At 57.1% G+C, this 19,953-nt stretch overlaps 1 protein-coding gene across 1 annotated transcript; it reads right to left on the bottom strand.

Moving 5' to 3' along the window:
* Positions 1-91: 91 nt before the first annotated feature.
* On the bottom strand, positions 92-19,916 carry TANGO6 (transport and golgi organization 6 homolog; the record flags this gene model as incomplete). Its single annotated transcript, XM_083870190.1, has 17 exons — positions 92-396; positions 979-1,092; positions 2,013-2,164; positions 4,048-4,200; positions 5,641-5,698; positions 5,875-6,372; positions 7,942-8,076; positions 10,563-10,742; positions 11,278-11,404; positions 12,824-13,000; positions 14,282-14,394; positions 15,957-16,039; positions 16,533-16,695; positions 17,154-17,278; positions 18,039-18,165; positions 18,896-19,012; positions 19,233-19,916. The coding sequence occupies 17 exons, from the start codon at positions 19,914-19,916 to the stop codon at positions 220-222; spliced, it is 3,183 nt and encodes a 1,060-aa protein (XP_083726316.1). The 3' UTR covers positions 92-219.
* Positions 19,917-19,953: the final 37 nt, after the last annotated feature.

Genomic DNA, 19,953 nt, shown 5'->3' on the forward strand with positions numbered 1-19,953 from the left:
GGACACAGGGGCTGGGACATGGCCATGATGGCACCCACGAGCTTTGTGTGCCCTACAAACATCACAGACACAGGGCTGAGCACATCTCTGTTTAATCCCACACCTCGTCCCAGCGAGGTTCCCTCCCCATCAGACACCGCCAGCGGCATCCAGAGGGCACAGCAAACCCTGGCCCTGACCCCAGAGCAGGAACAGTTCATTTCCACAGGCTCAGCCCCACTAGGGCAGCACCACGATCTTCTTCTCCAGCGTCTGCGGGGGGAACAGGACCCTCCTCACGGCCGTGTCCAGCTCCTCCAGCGCCAGCTGCGCGTGCAGGACGGTGGCGGCGTCGCGCTCGGCTGTCACCACGTGCTTCAGCAGGCTGTACAGGTCCCTCAGCACGTCCTGCAGCACCTGGGCACGGCGGGCAGGGGCAGCTCAGCCCCCGCCTGCACCGCCCCTCGGCGAGTCCCGGCAGGAGCGGGGCTGCCCCTTCCCCCGGGACACCGCAGCCTCGGTTTCCCCCCTCCTGCCGTGACTCAGTTTCCCCACAGGCCGGCAGCTCGTTGTGGTGATCCTTGGGCACAGGGCATGCCGGGATCCTGGCTGCGGGGATTCCCGTGGGGAACTGGCTGTTTCCTCCACGGGAGCTGAGTCCCAACACGCTCGTTACTGGGAATTGCGGAGGGAGGCCGCAGTGGTGGGAAAACTGGGCATTTCCAAGTCAAATCAGCCATGAACAACTCCCACAGTTCCCAAGAGCTGGCACTGCCCATGGCACAGCCCAGCAGCTCAGAGGGACACTCCCACAAAGCCCCCCTTCCCCAGGATCTCTTTAGTGGGGGATGTCCAAACTGGGCATCTCCGTCCCTTGAGACTTTCCCTGGAAGCTGCTTGGGAATGAGCCCTGCAGCCCCTACAGGGGCCCTCCCCAAAGAACGCCCAGGAGCCCCTTGGCAGCCCCAGGAGCCCCAGGGACGAGCAGGGGTGACCCACCTCAGTGACCTTCTCGCTGAGCCCCCGGAGCAGCAGCACCACCACGTGCACAGCGGCTCTTCTCACTTCAGCCTCGGGGTCTGTCCGGGCTGTGGCTGTCACACAGCAGGTCACCTGTGGGGGGGACAGGGCAGGGGGGCAGCATCAAGGACTGAGACATGCAGGGGATCCCACTGGAGCAGCCACTGAGGTGCTGGATGTCCCAGGGATGAGGGTGGGATCCCCATGCCCTGTGGGGTGCAGGCCCCAGCAGCTCCTACCAGGGCCAGGCAGCACATGGATGCCTCAGGAGGCTGTATAACAGTCTGTATAAAAACCAGGCAGTGCCAAAGGAATCTAATTAAATCCCAGCAGTGACAGCCGGGAGAATTAGCAGAGCTCGCACCTTCCCAAAATAGCAGCGTGTGGCTCACTGGCATCACATCAACTGCCGGGATCCACCGGTGCCTAACGGGAACCGAGGGGAGCAGCCCCAGTGCCAAATCCACCATTCTCACTCCGGGAGCACCGGGAGGGAGGGGGTGAAGCTCTGGCTCCCGTGGGGCACAGACCCATCGGCTCCAGGGCTCTTGGGCCCGTCTGGGAGTCGGGCTCACCCCTCTGGGATCTCCCAGCAGCTCCCAAAGCCAGTTCTCACCCACAGCCTGCAGCAGGAGAAGGTGAGGGCCAGCTCCGTGATACTGATGATACTGATAATGGTAATTAAGATAACGGGAGGATAACAAGGTGTCATTAAGCGGGAGGTGTCTCTGGCAGGCACCACTTGTGCCCCCAGGTCTCCTCTGGCAGTGGCTGCCATGGGTGGAGCAGACACCTAAAAATCAGGGCTAGAACCTGCCCAGTGTTCGCTTCAGGCCCCATGACTTTTACACTCCACAATATCAGCAATTATCACCCATGTCCTCTATGGAAATGTCCCGTTTCCATATGAAAATGTCTCATTTCCAGGTCCTCAGCAGCCCAACCATGTGCTAACAAATGCGCTCGTTAAGGAGAGGCCCCACAGCTCCCCAGGGGAAGGACGGGGCCGGTACCTCGTGGACGATGGAGCCCAGCTGGAAGCCGAGGTGCTGGCAGAGCTCGCCCAGGTTGGAGAGGCTGCTGGCCCGCAGGGCACTGTCGGGATCCCGCGCCCCCCGCAGGAAGGCGCGGATCAGCGGCTCCCGGTGCCGGAACACCATGTCCCCTGCAAGGGAGGGCAGAGCTCTGTGTCACCACCCTGGAAAGGCCCAGGCTTCCTGCTAAAGCCCTGCCTCCATCGGGAACAGATGGGTTGAGTGTCTGCCTTGTTACACCGCTGAAGAGCTGGATGGAACATCTGGAATGTGGCTTGTGCCCTCACCACACACCCCATGGCACAGACCTTGGGGCTCTTTGGCACATTCTAGTCCTCCCATGGGGCCACTCACAGTCCAGCAAACACACCAAGTGTGAATCTCAAATTGCCACATCATCCAGAGCCAATCCCCTGCCCCAATTAGCACACAGAGGTGCTGTGGATGTGTGAGCTGCTAATGAGAGCTCAGGCCCATGCTCAGCATCCACAATCATCCGAGGAGTGTGGTCATCCCACAGGAGCTGAGCAGCTGTGTGAACCTCAGTGTGGACACACCTCCTACCAGGCAGGGCCTTGAGGGGTGGAAAGAAAGCTCCAGAAGGCCAGCTGGCCTGGGAGTTCTGTTTTTCCACCTCTCTCAAGCTCTGGTGTCCTGCAGCAGATGGAGGCAGTGAGATGGATGCTTTGGGATGCCCCAGGATGTGGAGACAGGAATGATCATTGTGGGCAATGGAAGGTCCCCATCACCCTGCACAGGGGGCTCAGGGCTGGGGACTGGCTCAGGGTGGGGAGCACAGGGCAGAGCTGTGATGCCAAGGACTTGCTGGGAATGTAACATGTTCTGTGCCTGCATCCCAGAACTTGGAATTACAGCAGTGTGAGCAGCGCAGGGTGCTCCGAGTGGGATCCCCTCCAAAGCCAGCAATGCACCAGCCTCTGTGCCAGATGGCTACAGGAGGGGCATGCAACACTTCCTTTCCCCTCCTAGATAGGGAAAGCTGCTCCAGTGGGACAGAAAACAGGGATGGGATGGGAACAGGACAGGAGGCATGATAGTCCCTTGGCAGAGCAGGAGAGCTCAGAATCACAGAGAGCTGTGGAGTCATCCTGGAAGTGCTGGGTAAATCCTTGCTCTCAGATGCTGAAGCTTTGCAACAGAAACGACTTGGTGTGATTTGTTCTATAAATACCCCGGCGAGCCGGGACGCGCCGGAGCAGCTGCCCGGGGCACGGCACCACAGCGAGCAGGGAGAGCACAGTGGGGAACGTGCCACCATCCCCAGGGCAGCTGCCAAGGGAAACCAGACACACGGACATTGCCTGGGGCTGAGGGGCTCTGAGCTGATGGCTGGAGCCCCACAGGACACAGCAGGATGCCCTGTCCCCATCCCAGCAGTGAGGACGGATGGTGGCACAGCCTGGCACTGATGGGATGCCACAGCTGGCAGAGCCCAGAGATGCCAGCAGTGCAAGGGAACGTGGCACAGGGCACAGGAGAGTCACAGTCCCGGGGGTCAGGGGGTCCAGGCTCTTCAGGGGCATCCCCAGCCAAGGCACACAGCACCCACTTTGTGACCAGGGACCTCTGCCTGGCTGCCCCAGCACTGCGGACACCAGCTGCCACCTCCCTGGCTGTGCACAGCTCTATCTGTGTGCTCCCGCTGGCCAGGCCTCCTCCACAGAGTCAGAGAAGGCATTTTAGGACGTGTCCCAACAGCAGATGCCGGAAAAGGCCTCATCCAGCTCCTACCTCTCAGCCCGGCGTGTCCGGGCGCTTCCCGGCAGTCTCCGAGCCCGGTGCTGCCGACAGAGGGGATGGTGGGCTGCTGGCAGGACCCCTCCTCCTGCTGCTGCTGCTGGCAAACCCCAGCCAGCTTCTCTTTGCCTTTCAGACCCTTCCCACCTTCTGACTACAAAAGTTCCCTTGTGGGCTTTCCCCTGGTAATGATGAGGCCAAGCAGTGCTGTGGCTGCTGGCAGTGGACAGTGCCATGCCCACGGCCACAGACTCACCCAGTGCCCGGGTGACACGCATCAGCACCTCTCCCAGCTTCATCCTGGTGACAGCAGCCACGGTGTCCTCTGTGCCGTGTGCTGGGCGCTCATACTGTGCCAGCAGGACGGGCAGAATCCGCTCTGGATACTCACTGGAGAGCAGGGCAATGCCTGGAGGGGAGAAAATCTGGAAAATTAGTAATTTAGCAGTTGGCAGCAGGTCTCCACTCGCTGCTGCTGGGTGATGCCCTTTGACCCAGTGGGGACTTGCTGCACTGCGGGGCAGCTGGGCACTGCAGACAATGCTGGGACACTGCTCCCAGCTCTTGGCCATCAGCACAGGGTGCCAGAATGTCTCTGGCCCTGCTGGATTTTCCTGGCCCAGACTGGGAGCAGGAGCTATGCATGCTGCATGCCCGCTGTGTCTCCCTGGGGTTGATGAAAAATCAGATCCCAGACGAAGGGATCAAACCTCTCTCCAGCCCCTGAATACACTCCAGCCTCTCAATGACTGTCTTGTCATGAGGGGCCCAAAACTGACCCCAGGATTCCAGGTGTGATGTCCAGTACATCAGGAACACACACAGGGGTCTGAGTCCATGAAACCCAGAGGTGCCACAACCACTGGCACAGCCCCAGCCGTGACAGGGAGCAAGTGGCACTGTGGGGACCTGTCTGGCACGGCCCCCAGCCCTGTGCTTGGCACAGCATGGCTCAGCATGGCACAAGTGGCACTGCCATGGGCCAGGTGAGTCAGTGTAAGGAACCTCATCAGGGTTAATCACCCCCAGCCCTGCTGCCAAACGTGCAGCAGCTGCAGCGGCGCATTAATCACCGGGACGGTTACAGCCTTTGTGCTCCAGCTGCGGGCAAGGACAGACCCGTCCCTCTCAAGACCGTACAGGCATTGGGAAGCACAGCATAAACTCCTTTCCCAGCTGCTGCCAAAGGTTACCAACCCAACGGCAGCGGTGCCAGCATTGATGTGGGACAAGGGAATGGCACCTCCCTTCCACGGAACCCAGTGACTGTCACCATCCACTGTCACACAGGACATATCTGTCACCCAGTGCAGAAACGCCTGCCTGCAGATCCCACAGACAGCCCGGTGCTGTGGGGCTGTGCTGAGTGTGCTGGAGCAAGCACTGACCCGAGGGTTTCCTAGGAAGGGGCGTGAGTACTCAGGAGTTGCCACCTTGGCAGAGCCCTGAGGGACCACGACTGGGTCCCCCTGTTCCTGCTCCTCTGTCAACCTCAGCTGAACAGATCCCTCTGTGGGTGCCAGGCTGGGGTGCTGGGGCTGTGCCCATGCTGTACTTGGAACTGCAGCCCCAGCCTGTGGCACAGACCTGGCACAGGGATGGTGACAAGCTCCAGGGAGTAAGAATAACTGGGAGATGAAGTCTCCAGCTTCAGGAACTCGGCACGGAGCCCACATGTGGCCCCAGGCTTGATGGAACAGCACAAAGCCACAGTCTGGGAGGGCAGGAGATGCCAAGCCCTCAGCCTGGCTGTGGCTTTCCTGATCTTCACTCCCGGGGCCCAGAAGCCCCACAGCACAAAACCTTCCCTGACAAAGTGCTGGCACTCGCTCCAACAGATACTGCTCACCTTGGATGGCTGAGAGGTAGACAAAGGCATCCTCGTGCTGCACATTCTCCAGAAACACCTGGAAGGAAGAAAAAGTGCCATAAGCAGTGACCCTGGGCTGGGCCAGCAAGGCCAGAGGGCCCCAATAACTGTGACCATCTCCAGCCTGATGGCACATTCAGCACTGCTGGCAGGGGACACAGCAGGGGACAGGGATCAAATCAAGGGACAGGAGCCACAGCAGGAGCCTGGTACCTCCAGCAGCTTCTCCTGGATCCGAAGCGCCTCTGGATCCCGCAGTGTGACCAGGCTGGTGAGGCGGCGCAGGGCGGCTGCCCGGGCCGGGGGCTGGGGGTCGTAGGCTGACACCAGCAGCTCCTGGAGCCCAGCTGGGGCCCGGCTGTCAGCACGAGGGGCTGCAGAGGCACTGGAGGCACTGGGCTCACAGCACGTGCTCTGCTCTTTGCTCCTGGCCCTGTGAGCTGAGGGGTTGCCGTGTCCGTGCCGTGGTGATGAGGGGCTGGGGGCTGTGCCAGGAACACCAGCAGGGCTCTGTGCTCCCACTCCAGCCTTCCTGCCCAGCACACCATCAGCAGCAGCACCCACCGTGCCGGGGGAACAGGCGCCGTGGGTGCAGATGGCGATGCACAGGTCTGAGGCCAGCTCCTGGGTGAGGGGCTCGGGGTAGGTGCGGGACAGCTCCTCCAGCAACGGCACCAGCCGCTTCAGCACCACGAAATCGCTGGATTTGAGCTGGGGAGGGAGAAGAGCAGTGTTGGCATGTATGGAATGAGGGGTCACTCCCTGGGATGCTCCCAGGAGGGTGAAGAGCCCCATAGCCCCATCCCCAGCCAGGCTCTGGGCACCACAAGCTCCTCTCAGCCCAGTGCCAATCACAGCCCTGACAGCTCTGGCAGCAGTCACAGCAGAAGGTGGAAAGTGCATGAACCTGAAGAACAACCGTGTCTGGTTATAGGGGCCAAGGCAGGGACATCCCTGCCACCAGCACTGTGCCAGACTTGCCATCAGTCCTGCCTTGAAGGATGCTCCCAGCACTGCAGCCATGACCTGTCCTGAGCTGGAGAAGCCCCTGCCCTAATCTGGATTTAACTGCTAAGATCTGCTAAAAAAGGGTGCTTTAGCAGAGATTTTGGATGATTGCATAAAACCCCTTGCCTGCTGAAACCCAAACAGCTCTGCGGCTGCTTCCAAAACCTTTCACATTCCATTTTCCAAATTATGTCACTCCCATTAACACAAAAGTGGGAGAAGGAGATTGCCTGGGAGGGGCCCATTGCAGCCGCAAGACTCTGGCTTTAACTCCTCTTCAACTACAGTTCTTTCCCCAGTGTTAGAAATTTAACAATAAGAGACAATTAATGATCTTTTTCTGTTAACAGCTGGATTTTCCTTAGGGCAAATCCAGGGATGAAGCTCCTGAGCCCAGGAGCTCACTGATGGCAGCACATTAATGGATGTACCATTGCTCCCCATGGCAGTTCCACTGAGTGACACAGAGCTCATATATATATATAGGTATTACAAGGTAACTGAGAGATATAAATAACAATATAAATATGTATAAAATGTAAATATAAATATGTAAGGGGACTTTCAAGGGTACAGCCCACATGGGAAGTTCACAATGCTCTGCAGCCAGAGTCTGTGACTGTGTGGGGATGCAGAGGGTGCAGTGCTGTACTTAAAGATGCTGTATGTGACTGCACTGCTCTGCCAGTGCCTTTTGAGGAGAGATTATAAATTAGTTAATTGGGCTCTTGGGGGTGCCCTGCTCAGAATGAATGCTTGGTCAGCACCCTGACACTGCCGCAAGGAAAAAAAAATTATATATATATACGTATATATATATATAAATTTATATATCTACATAATAAACTATAGATAGATAATAGTATATATATAGTATATAGTATATATATACAATAGTATATAATAGTATATGTATTTTATATATAAAAATAATATATACACACATAATATAAAATATATTATATATTTAAATATATATTATATAGAAATATAAATACATAGTATATAAATAGACATTATTATAATAATATAAATAAATTATATATACTATATTATAAATAAAAATACAAACATCTTATATATAATATTTTATAAATATACATATAAAAATAAATAAATTATATATATATTTTTTTTTTTACAGGCTGTGACCAAGCAGGGACTCAGAGCCAGGACACCCAGCTGTGGCACAGCACCCTTGGCTGGGCATGGCAGTGCCCACTCCCCACCCCAGGCCCCCCGAGGCCCCAGCCCTGCCCCTCACCCCCTCACCTGGGCAGCCCCTCCGAGCACGGCGGCCACGAGCCCCATGGCCATGGCCAGGGTCTGCGCTTCGGCCGCCGCGCCGGGGCCCGTGGCTGGGTGGGCACAGGCCCTCTGCAGCACGGCTGCCAGGAACTCCTGCACCTGCCAAGGGAACAGCTGTCAGCACCAGGGACACCCCTGACACCTCCCCTGGCTGAGCCTCCAGCACAATTCCATGCGGATTCAAGGAGTGGTTGGACAACGCTCCCAGGGATGTGCAGGGTGGGATTGTGCAGGGCCAGGAGTTGGACTCAGTCAGCCCTGTGGGTCCCTTCTAATTCAGGATATTCAGCGATTCTGTAATTCTGTGAAACCCTTCCCATTTTCCTCCTGTTGCTGCTATTCCCAATCCCAGTGTGGGGTCAGCCAAGTTATGTCCACAACTGGGACGAGGGGATGGTTAATCTGGTGGGGTCCCTCAGCAGCAGAAACACCCGTGGGGCTGGAGGAACAAAGGGATCCCAGCTCCACCTCTGCCTCCTGCCTGGCTCCACCGTGGGATGGAAGCTGGGAAGGCAACTGAGATTGTCTCAAAGGGAAGCTCAGGGTGGGTCTGTATGGAATTGCCCCAATAAAGGCTTGGAAATTCCAGAGCCAAGGAGCTCCAGCTCCTGCGCACAATTCTCCCTACCAGCCTCCCCCATATCCTGCACAGCTGACGCTCCAGCTGAGCCATTTCCTGTGTTCTCACCTACTTTGTGATTTTTCCCACAATATTTTTATTCCACATGTAACAATCCTGCCTGGCTGGCATTGGCCTTCTCCACACTTGGCACCAACACCTCTGATCCCACAGACTTCCTGCCTTCCTAAGAGGTCTGGAAATCAGGGAGTTGATGTTCTCCATGCCTTATCTTCTCCCAGACAAGCCTGGGAAGGGTTTGGATCAGGGTCATTCCTACCTAACAGGTGTGTTGCAAAAGAGGAGGAACTATTGTTTTCCTACTTTGTTTCCTAGAAAACAAACTACGGGGGCAACAAGGTCCTATTGCACCAAATCCTAAACTTCCACCCCCAGGGCACTGAGTGCAGGCAGTATTTCCTCCTCAGCTGTGAGATTCCTTAGGCACATCCCTCAAGCAAGGAGGGAGGCTGTGGAAAAAGGCTTTGGAAAAGGCCACATAAAAGGCTCAGGTACCTGCTGGGATAATTATTCCAGAGAAGAAATTCCATCAAACAGCAATTAAGTTAAAAAAAATGGGAATATTTGCCCTCACAACACACTGACACACAAGCTAGAGGGGTTAAAATTACATTTAATATTTAAAAAAAAGGAAAATTGTGAATAAATAACAGTAGATCACAACTGAGAAAAATTAGAACTTTAAAAATAATCTAGAAAAAAAACCATTTTAAAGTGGGAGGGAAAAAAATTGAAAAATAAAACACCAGGGCACAGCTGTGTCTCAGGCAGGAGGAGAGAATCCTTGGTGCAGTGAGGAAATCAAGTTGACCTTGGTTGTAGAGGAGAATATGTAAATAAAATAAATGTGCAGTTGTGGGGGTTCACAGCAGCTGCTGCTCCTGGGTTCCAGCTTTGGAAGGACGGATCCCATTTGCTCCCACCCCATTAGGGCCCCTCAAACACCCCAGGGAACCCCACACTGCAGAACCTGCTCAAAGCCTGTCCCTGTCCCAGCCCGGGGCCTCCCTGAAACACAACCCCAGGCAGGAGGATAATGGATTTTTTGTCTGGATTTCTTTGGTGGTGGGTTTTCATCCCAGACTCCCGGCTGGACCCTGAAACCTGGCAAAACCCTTCCCCATTTCCCAGCCCGACTCTCCGGCCCCGTGGGTGGGTGTGATGGGGAGGCAGGTGGGGACAAAGCGCCGCTGGCTGTGTCCCCTCTGCTGCTGAGCACACAAAAGCTCCTTTGTCCCAAAGGAAACGTGAGGAAACCTGCCTGAGCCGTGACCGCCCCTGCCCACGGCAGCAGCACGGGGTGCTGGCATGGCTGGGGCACTGGGGGAAAAACAGCAATAAAAAACAGGATGAGGAAGTTAAAAGACACCGGATCTGCAGGGGATCTGCAGGGGATCCACAAGGGAATGCCACTCTGCCCTCAGTGTCCAGCTGCCTTCCTGACTGGCACAGTTGACTCCATCCAGGGAGGGTTTAGGGGGAAAGATTTTAAAAATCCTTTTTGGGACCAGGGTCAAGGGGCCCAAGTGACCTTTGAAATTACAAGTATCTAGTAAATTTGGCACTACCCATTCATGAATTTAGGAGCACAGTTATGCAAGGTTGCTTCCATCCAACCTGCCTGGGGCACTTCCAGGGATGGCACAGCTGCAGCTTCTCTGGGCAACCTGTGCCAGGGCTTCACCACCCTCACAGGGAAGGATTTCTTCACCATATCCCTTCTAACCCTGCCCTCTGTCAGGGGGAAGCCATTCCCCTTTGTCCTGTCACTCCAGGACCTTGCACAAAGTCCCTCTCCAGCTCTCTTGGAGCTCCTTTAGGCACTGGAAGTTTCTCTAAAGGTCACTCTGGACCCTTCTCTTCCCCAGGCTGAGCAATCCCAGCTCCTTCAGCCTTTGCTCCTGGCAGTGCTCAGCCGATCCCCCCGGGCTTTGCCACGACCAACCTGCACAATGTCAGTGAACACGGTGTCGGAGACGCCCTCGCACAGCGCGGCCACGAGCTGCAGGACCAGCAGCTTCCTCCCCTGCCTGGCCTGGTACTGCTCCAGCTCCAGCAAGCTCCCTCCAGGCTCCACACTGGGGTTTGGAGCTGCCTCGTCCTCGGCAACCACCTGAGTCAGCTCCTGCCGGGAAGGGAGCGCGGTGCACGGAGAGGCAGCGGTTAAACATTTAAACATCATGAGCCAGTGCCAGGAATGCCAGATGACTCCTCACACCAACACCTTCCAGCTGGTAGATGAAGGTTTTTGAGAGCTGTCCACAACTCCTGGGTGTCCCATCCCTATCCCTTCCTGTGACTATGGGTTGGGGACAAAATCCCAGTCCAACCCAGGCCTGGAGGGAACCGTGGGGGGCTCCAAGTGAGATCAAAGGAAGCAGGTCTGGGGCCCCTCTTCTACAGCCAAGGAAGAAACAGGGATTATTCCCAGCCTTCAACACACTTTAGACATGCTCCTGTTGTTAAAACAGCCCAGGGGGAGGATGAGGGTTAACCCCTTCAGGGACAGGGCTGCTCCCTCTCCTTGGCTTCTCACCCAGAACACAGGGCTGCTCCAGCACATGCTGTACCCCAGGACACACAGGGGGATTATCCCCCTTCTGCTTGTCCAGGAAACCCCTTCCTGCAGGTATGCCTCAACTGGGACTGGCTGCCCTCACCTTCAGGCAGTGGATGAAGAAGTCTCCAGCCAGACCACTCTTCTGGCAGTGGGACAGGAGCTCCACCAAGCTCTCCACATGGCACTGCTCCAAGGAGATCTTCTGGTACAGAGCCTCATCTTCATCGCTGGAACAGGTCACTGTATCACCAACACAAACACACCCAGAACCCCCTGACCCCCAGACTCCAGGACATGGTGAAATCCCAGACTGAATTTCCCTGGAAGCCTTCCTTCCCAGCACTTCCCAGCACAGCCTGGAGGCAGCTGAGCCAACCACTGCCCAGGTCATTTAGGCTCTCCTTATTAACTAACCTGCACTCATTAAGAGAAACCATGAGCCCAAAACATACATTTCATCCAGCCCACAAATAACAGGATTAATGCTGGCTAAGTTAGGCAGCGGTCAGAGCTGTGGCAGCAGGGGCATGGGCAGAGCCAGGGCCAGTATGGAACAAGTTTAAAGCAGTCCCAGTTTAAGCAAGGCAGAGCTGCTTCTAATTCTGGCCTTCCAGTACCTAAAGAAAGTTTATAAAAGACTGGAGAGGGTGAACAAGGGTATGGAGTGACAGGACAAGGAGGAATAGCTTCCCATTGACTGAAGGTGGGTTAGATGGGATAATGGGAAAGAATTCTTCACTGTGAGGGTGGGGAGGCTCTAGCACAAGCTGTGGCTGCCTCATCTTTGGAAGTGCCCCACACCAGGTTGGACAGGACTTGGAGCAACCTGGGATAGTGGAAGGTATCCCTGTCCACGGCAGGGGGTGGAACAAGATGAGCTTTAAGGTCTTTTCCAACCCAAAGCAGCCTGTAATTCTAACTCAGGAATAGCTTGAAAAGGAGCCAAACCAAATGTACTTGTGGGGATTTTACTGCAGGTGCTCCCAGCTCCAAGCACACACCCCTGGGCACAGCTGTGCCTCTGCCTGCCCCACAGTGCTGCCCTGGGCCCTCCTGCCAGCTCAGAGCCCCTCTTTTTAAACTCAGCCTCGTGCTGCTGGACATCCCAGCCTGCGTGGCTGGAGACTAAAGGCTGCAGTTAATTCCCAGCATGGCCAGTTCTGCCTCTCCTTAGAGACCATCTGCCTGCACCAGAGGAGCTCTGTGGCTGCTCCACCACGCTGACACTGCCACAGTCTGTGCTGGGACTGTGCCACCTGTGCCCGAGGGACACTGCTCAGTGTGTCACCAGACAGGCTGGGCTGGAGGCTGGAAGCTGAATTTGGGGGGTGTTGAAATTGGAAAGGCACACCTCACTCCCAGACACTGCACAGGAGCCAGGAAAAGCAGGCAGGGAGTGCACACCGATGCTCAGGTGGAGCGTGATGCTTTTTGGGGCTAGAAATCAGAGCTCTACACCATGTGCAGGGAACCTGGGGGCTGTGCTGACTCTGTGGGCTGTGTGGAAGCATCACCTGCCTGAGCTCGAGGGGATGAGACCCTCTGGGATGGAACTGGCAGCCCCCTGCTTGCCCAGGCTCTCTGCCAGGCTTCTCTGGAAAGCCCTGGGTGCTGAGTGACCCAGGGGACTGTCCCACAGCACTCACCTGATGGTTTCCCCCAGGACAATGGCAGCACCACCCTCACTGCCCACACGGAGCTGGCACTGTGGGTGAAGGGTGGGCACTTGGCTGCTCAGCCTGGCCAGGCCTTCCAGCACAGCCAGGGACTGCTCCCTCTCTGCCTTCTCCAGGAACCACAGCAGGATGTCCTGGCATGGGGAGCTGTCAAGGAGAAAGAAGCCAGTGGTGACATTGCTCTGCCCCCTGCACCTTCCCTGCATGTCTTTTGGGATGAGGAATATGACTGGAGTGCTCCAGAGCAGCCACGGGCTTTCCTTGGGATGCTCCAGCTCCTGGCTCTGGCAGCTGAAAGCATTTGTGCCTGTTTCTAAGGGGATCAGCAGCACATCCTGCCCTTCTGGCATTCCCAGATGGAAGGATTTGGGTTCCTCCAACTTCAGGCTGGCAAGGAAGCACTGTGAACACCCCTGCCTGTGCCTCGCTATGAGGTGACAAGGGCTGGTGGCAGTGCCAAGGGAGAAGAGGAAGGAGACGGGAGCACTGAGGTGGCATGGGGAGCCCTGCCAAGGAAAGAAGCAGGTTAATGAGGTGAAGCAGCCAGGCTGGGCTGTGCCAGGGGTCTGGAAACCCGAACACTTCCAGGCAGCTGTGGTTCAGTCATCCCTGCCAAATCCCTTAGCAAAGGAAGCAGTGACTGCTGGCCCAGCAGCAGCGTGAACTTGGCACGTTCCACCAACTTGTCACGGCACTCGCTGCTCTTTGAAGTGATTAACGAGGCCTTTAATAACAGCAGAGACCGTGTCTACACACACCTTTTAGGGAAAGCCTCCACACGCCAGGATCACCAGAACACTGTGCAACCCCACCAGCAATGTTCCTACCAGGCTGGTTCTAACTCCAGGGAAAGCCTGGGGGGAGCAAGGAGAGAGGACACCTGGCCACCCCTGTCCCTGCCATGACTGGGACTTGTGGTGCTTCCCACTGTACACCAGCCATGGGGAGGTGGGCATGGAATGCGGGATCAGCTGCCAGCAGGCAGGTCCTGATTGTACCAGAGGAGAGTGATCCCAGCTTGGAGAATGATCCTGTACTTCCAAGAGGCAGTGCTTACACTGTTTTCCCAGTTTTTATGCTATTTGTAGATCACTCCATCCAGTTTTCAGCATCACTACCTCCATCCATGGACAACCACAATCCCTGCCCTGGGCAGAGCCACCCTGTGCTCCTGAGGGCACGCTCACCTCTACACAGAACATTCTGGCTTCAGGGAAGACAAAAACCACCATGAGAACAGCTTCCTCAGGCACAGGCTGCCAGTGAGGTCGTGTGCCCTGCCTGTGGTTACTGCCTGCTTGGAATGAGAGTGCTTTGGGATGAGAAGATGGATCTCTGCTCCTGCCTGTGCCCTGAGCGTGGCTGCTGGAGGTGGGCAGAGCCAGCAGATGAAACCCCAGCAGAAGCTGAGTACAAATCCTCCCTTACCGTAAGTATGACACATTCTGCTTGGCGAAGGAATAGAGGGAAAAAACCACTCCCAGCACTGACTGTAAGGATCCCAGCAGCAGGCTCGAGCTGTCATTCCCAACCACATACACCTACGGAGAGAAGGGCACAGGGAGAGGAGTCAAACACCTGCGTGGGGCAGAGGGGAGCTCAGGAACACGTCTGTGCACAGGGCAGCTGTCAGGGAGGATGGTGGAGGGTTCTCAGCCTCTTCCTTCAGTCTGGAGGTTGTCTTCCCTGATTATGCCCCGTTCCCTATTAAAACCTGCCTTCAGCACCATCTTTCTCCAAGAATTTGCTTAACCACAGCAGGGCTCCGAGCTACAGGAAAGTTGCAGCCAGCTGTTTGGGAAGTCTGCTGCTTAGGAGGAAGGTCCTGCCTTACCCAGGGATGCAACAGACCCCCTGGAATGAGCAAATCTTCATTGAATTACTGTAAATCTCAAACACAGAGATCAGTCACTAGCAGGGCAGCTGGGTTAGTGGATGCTGAGCTGAGACACTGGGCTGCTCAGGCTCTGGGGGGACTGCAGAGGCTCTGGGAATGTTGTTGGTGCTCAGGGGGAATTACAGGGGCTCTGGGGATGTTGTAGAGGTTCTTGGGAGGGTTGTAGGGGCTCAGGGGTGATGGCAGAGCCCTTCTCCTCTCCCCCACCTCACCCAGCACCCTCCCTAGAAGCTGAGAAATGGTCCCCAGAGGCCCTGCTCTGCTCCACTGGTGCACACAGACCTGCTTCCCTGTGCTAATCCCCGTGGAGCCATTCCTCCTCCCCAGACCCTTGTGTACACAAAGCCTCCCGATGAAGCCCCAAGGATGGTTTCTCACCAAGCATTAAATGACACTTGCTAGGCAAGAAAACCCCCCCAAACCTGGGGTCCCCTCACTAATCTGGCTGCTGTCAGGCCCCCAGAGCTCTGCCATTAAGGAGAGACCCACCCCAACCCCCCCAGCACTGCTCTGGGAGGGAGCAGCCCTCCAGACCAGTCTCTGCCTGCCAGCCAGTTACAACAGATCATTACTGGGAAAATAGACAACAATCCCAGCATTTAAGAGCTTAGCCTGCCTCGGGGCATGCCAGGAAGCAAGTCACCAGCTTCTGAAATTTGAATTCCTGGACTGGAGATGTCCTTCTGGGTTGGAATGTGCAGCAGGAAGCTGCAGGAGCCTGCAGGGTGGCACTGGGGTTACTGGGGGGAATGGCAGGAAATGGAGTTATGAGGGGAGGTGTCACAAGAGAGGCTCCACAAAATGCTCTCATCCTTCACAGGAAGCACAAAGATGGGCCTTGCCAATCCCCCAAATGTCAGAACAATGATCTGTGCTCCAAGGAAAGCTCAGAGCTCCTTACAGTGCCTAAGGGGGCTCTGAGAAGGTTGGAGAGGGACTTTGGATAAGGCCTGGAGTGACAGGACAAGGAGCAATAATTTCCAGCTGCAAGAGGGTGGGTTAAATGGGATACTGGGAAGGAATCCTTCCCTGTGAGGGTGGTGAGGCCCTGGCACAGCCCATGTGGAGGCTGGGGTACTCCTGCAATGACAACCAGACAACTGAGCATGACTGCAGGAGACACTGGGTTTGTGTGGCTCAACACACACTGCATTGCTCACTGGGTCTCAAACCAGCTCTTTTTCTCACCCAAAGCAGACATGGTACCTTGAGTATATCTTCCACACAGGTGCCCAGCTCTGCCTCTGGCACCAGCACAGCCCCTGCTGTCAAATCCTCCAGTGCCAGCTCTGAAAGCAAAGGGGAGAGACATGAGCGCCCCAAAACAGCCCAGAGCCCCCAGCAGCCTGCACCCAAAAGCACTTCCACAGCTCCCTTCCCTCCCCATGAGAACAGACCAGCCCTCATTAGCCATACTAATTGTGCTGCAGTGTTGTAAACCCCCAAGGACACGTGGAAATCAACACAGACCACAACCTCATGATGGATGATTCCCCAAAGAGCTGCTGGTCAGTGTGGGGAACCAATGGCTTTTGTCTGGAAGCCCAAAACAAGGATGTCAGACTGGGAGAGGTTCCCAAGGAGCAGAGCCAAACTGCTCAGCTTCCATGCTGCACTAACTGGACTCAAACAGGAGTAAATATGGTGTACCTAGACAAGCTGACAGAGTCAGCACAGAGAGCTGGGCTCCCACACTCCACAGCCTGGCTGCTGGCCTGACAAAAATCAGCTGGAATGACCAAAAAACAACGAGGAGAAAAACCAGACCCTTCCCCAGCCCACCTGTGGTCTCAGAGCAGCGGCAGAGCGGGGCCAGCAGGGGCTGGAGCAGGTGCCTCTCTGCCAGCTGGGGCTGCTCCCCGGCCATGGTGAGCAGTGTGGTGGTGGCCACACGCTGGAACTGCCGCGCTGCCGCTTTGTCCTGGATGTGCAGCAAGTCCAGAATCTGCAAGGAAAAAGCAACACAAGGATCAGCACCCCCTCAGAGAGGACAGCCTGGCGCCTGGCAGCAACCAAGGAGCCGCCCATGGGCTGCTCTGCTGGGCAGCTGGCATGGCATTCCATGTGTGGAAGAGCCAGAGTCCTTCCCACGCATGCAGGATACCCTTCTGGGCTCAAACCAGGAGCCTGCACCACTCCCAGAGCCAAAGGCTGGAAGAAAGAGCTACACATAGAGCTCTGTGTAGCACAGTGCCAAGCACCTCGTGTGATCAGACAACATCATCCAGCACATCAATAAAACAGGGAGAATTCAAGAGTGGAAGTGTTCTACTGCTAGAAAAATATGTCCACGTTGTGCTGGCTTGAGCCAGGCCTCGCTCAAGCAAAAAGAACAGCCCCCAGCACTCTCCAAGCCACCAGAGCTGGCTCTGCATTCCCCAGCAGAGGGGATGAGGGACTTACCTGGGGGCACACCTGTCTGTAGTAGTCCTCGAGGGACAGGCACTGCTGTGGGCAGGCAGCCAGGATCTTCCCAACTGCATCACACTTCTTCCAGTCCAGAGCTGCTGCTTCAGCACCAGCACCACCTACAACAGCAGCAGAAATCCTGGGTCAGCTCTGATCCATGGCCAGCTCTGGCTGAAGCCAAAAATTAGATTTTGAGCTTTTATTACTCTTGTTAAACCAAGCATCTCTCAGGAGACACCTGAACTTAAGGATAGAAAGGGGAAAATTGCTGTGCACGAGCTCTGATAATGGAAAACATCTCCTACAGCCAGGTGGGTGAGCCAAAAGACGGGGTGAGGTTGTGCTTGGATGGCTGGAGTTGGCCAGATGAGATTTTGGCACTAAAAACTTGGGATTCAGCTTGTGGAGAGCAACAGCTTCCCTCCTTGGCAGGATATGGAGAGGATGGGATGGGATGAGATGGGATGGGATGGGATGGGATGGGATGGGATGGGAGGGGATGGGATGGGATGGGATGGGATAGGATGGGATGGGATGGGATGGGATGGGTCTCACTGTCCCTACAGCTCTCACAGCCCAGTGCCCAGGATGGCTCCCACCACTGGGACAGGTCATTCCCCAGGACTGATCCTGCTCTGGACACACATGAGGTGTGAACCCCATCAAGGCACAAACAGGAGCCTTTCAGTGTAGCCCTCAAACATATGTGTATCCCAAATTAAAGCAGTTTGGGAGCTCAGTGCAGTCAGAGGCAACATCTATGTGTCACCACATCACCTCAGCCTGGCACAAGCCAGCTCCTACATCCAGCTCTTGTGGGATGAACTGTCTCAAGACCCTCTGGATCTGTGCTGCTGGCACCCAGAGCTCCTCACTCACCGTCTGTGCCCTCCAGGACACCCCGAACCACGGCCTGCACCCCTCCAGGCCTGAGCAGCCTCTCGGAGAGGAGGTGCCCGCAGAGCCGCCGCAGCCAGGCCGGAGCTGCCCCAGCACCTGGAGACCTCTGCAAGGGAGCAAAGGGGCAAAGGAGCAAAGGGGCAGGGTGAGGAGCGGATCTGCACACACCTTTGCCAGCCCCACCTCTGGGCAAACAGCCCGTGCTCTGACAGAGGGCACGGGACACAGACAGCCTTTGAATTGCTGATTCATCCAGTGGCATAAAGCAAATCAGGAATTAATGGGAGAGGTTCAGCTCTCAGGTGCTTAGCGTGCTGTTTCATCTCTGGATGTGTCCAAGGCCAGGCTGGATGGGGTTTAGAGGAAGCTGAGATAGTGGGAAGTGTCCCTGCCCATGGTAGGAGGTGGAATGAGATGAACTCCGAGTTCCCTTCCAGCCCAAGCCATTCTGTGCTTCTATTAAAGGCATTATCCCATGGGGACTTCACTAAAACAACACTTAAGAGATTCCCCATCTCCTCCTCTCCGGGAGGCTTTGGAACAGCCCCAAAGAGCAGCAGGTGCCCTGTGTCATCCCTGGAGCACAGAGGGTGAGGTTTGGAGGAGCAGAGGCTGTGCTTGGCCGGGCACAAAAAGGCTGAGGGTGCCAAGCCAAGGTGCCACGTGCGGCGATGACAGTCCTGACACACCCACACCTGGAACAGCACACACCCAGCAGCCTCGCCAGCCTCGGGGATTGCTTTTTTAAGGTGTAACAACATTTCCAGAAGCGCAGCAGCCTCCTGGAGCGTGGGAAGCACGGGGGTAGGGATGCTGATGGGGATGGCCGCGGGTACCTGCTTGGGCTGTCCCTGCAGGACGAGCAGCTCCTGCACCGCCAGCGGAGGGTAAACACGGTCCAGGATGTCCCTCAGGGCCTCCCGGCACTGCGCTCGCTCCGCTTCCGAAACGCCCTGGAACAAAACACAGCCAGGGGCTGTTGAGAACAGCTCGGCTGGGCACTAAAGCCCCGGTCCCGCCGGTGTCCCGGTGTCCTGCAGCCCCCGCCGGGCTCCGTTCTGTCTCTGACATGGGGCACAGGGGCAGAACCGCCGGAGGAGCGGGCTGGGGCTCGGGGGGACACCCACACCACCCCCGGGGAGCGGGGACGAGGCGTTCGAGCCTCGCACGGACCTGGCAGAGAGCGGCGGGGCCGTGTCCCAGCCCGCAGAGCGCGGAGAGCAGCAGCCGGAGGTGCCGGGCCAGCAGCGGGGCGCCCAGGGCCGGTAACCGGGCCAGCTCCGCCAGCGCGGCCACGGCGGCGAACAGGCGGGGCCCGCGGGTACCGGGCGGCCCCAGCCCCAGCCCCGGCCCCGGGCCCAGCCCCGGCGGGAGGTGCGGCAGCAGCCCCAGCCCCAGCGCGGCCCTCAGCGCCCGCCGCACCGCCCGCTCCTGCCCCACGCTCAGCGTGTCGGCGCCGGGCGGCGGCGGCTCCCCGGGGGCGGCGGGGATGGCGGGGCTGGCAGCGAGAGAGGCCAGGCGCTCCTTCAGGCACAGCAGCAGCGCCAGCAGCCCGCAGGCCGTCGCCCAGCCCGGCTCCGCGCCCGCCATCCCGGCCGCCAGAGCGGGAGCCCGGGACAGCACGGCCGCCCGGAGCTGGCGCAGCGCGGCCCAGCCCTCTGCCCGGGACAGCCGCTCCTCCAGCGCCGCCGCGTTGCTGCGCAGCGTCTCCGGGCACAGGGCGGGCTCGGCAGCGGTGTCACCATCACTGATCGGCCCCAGCAGCAGCTCCAGCGCCTCCACCACACGGCCCGGCTCCACAGCGGCCGGCGGCGCGTCCCCCGCCATGTCGGGCCTGCTGTCAGTGAGCGCCGCCATGATGGGGAGGGCAGGGGAAGGGGCGGGGCCTCAGCCC

The sequence above is a fragment of the Zosterops lateralis genome (assembly GCF_965231275.1).
Source record: "Zosterops lateralis genome assembly, chromosome: 12".
Lineage (NCBI taxonomy): Eukaryota > Metazoa > Chordata > Aves > Passeriformes > Zosteropidae > Zosterops > Zosterops lateralis.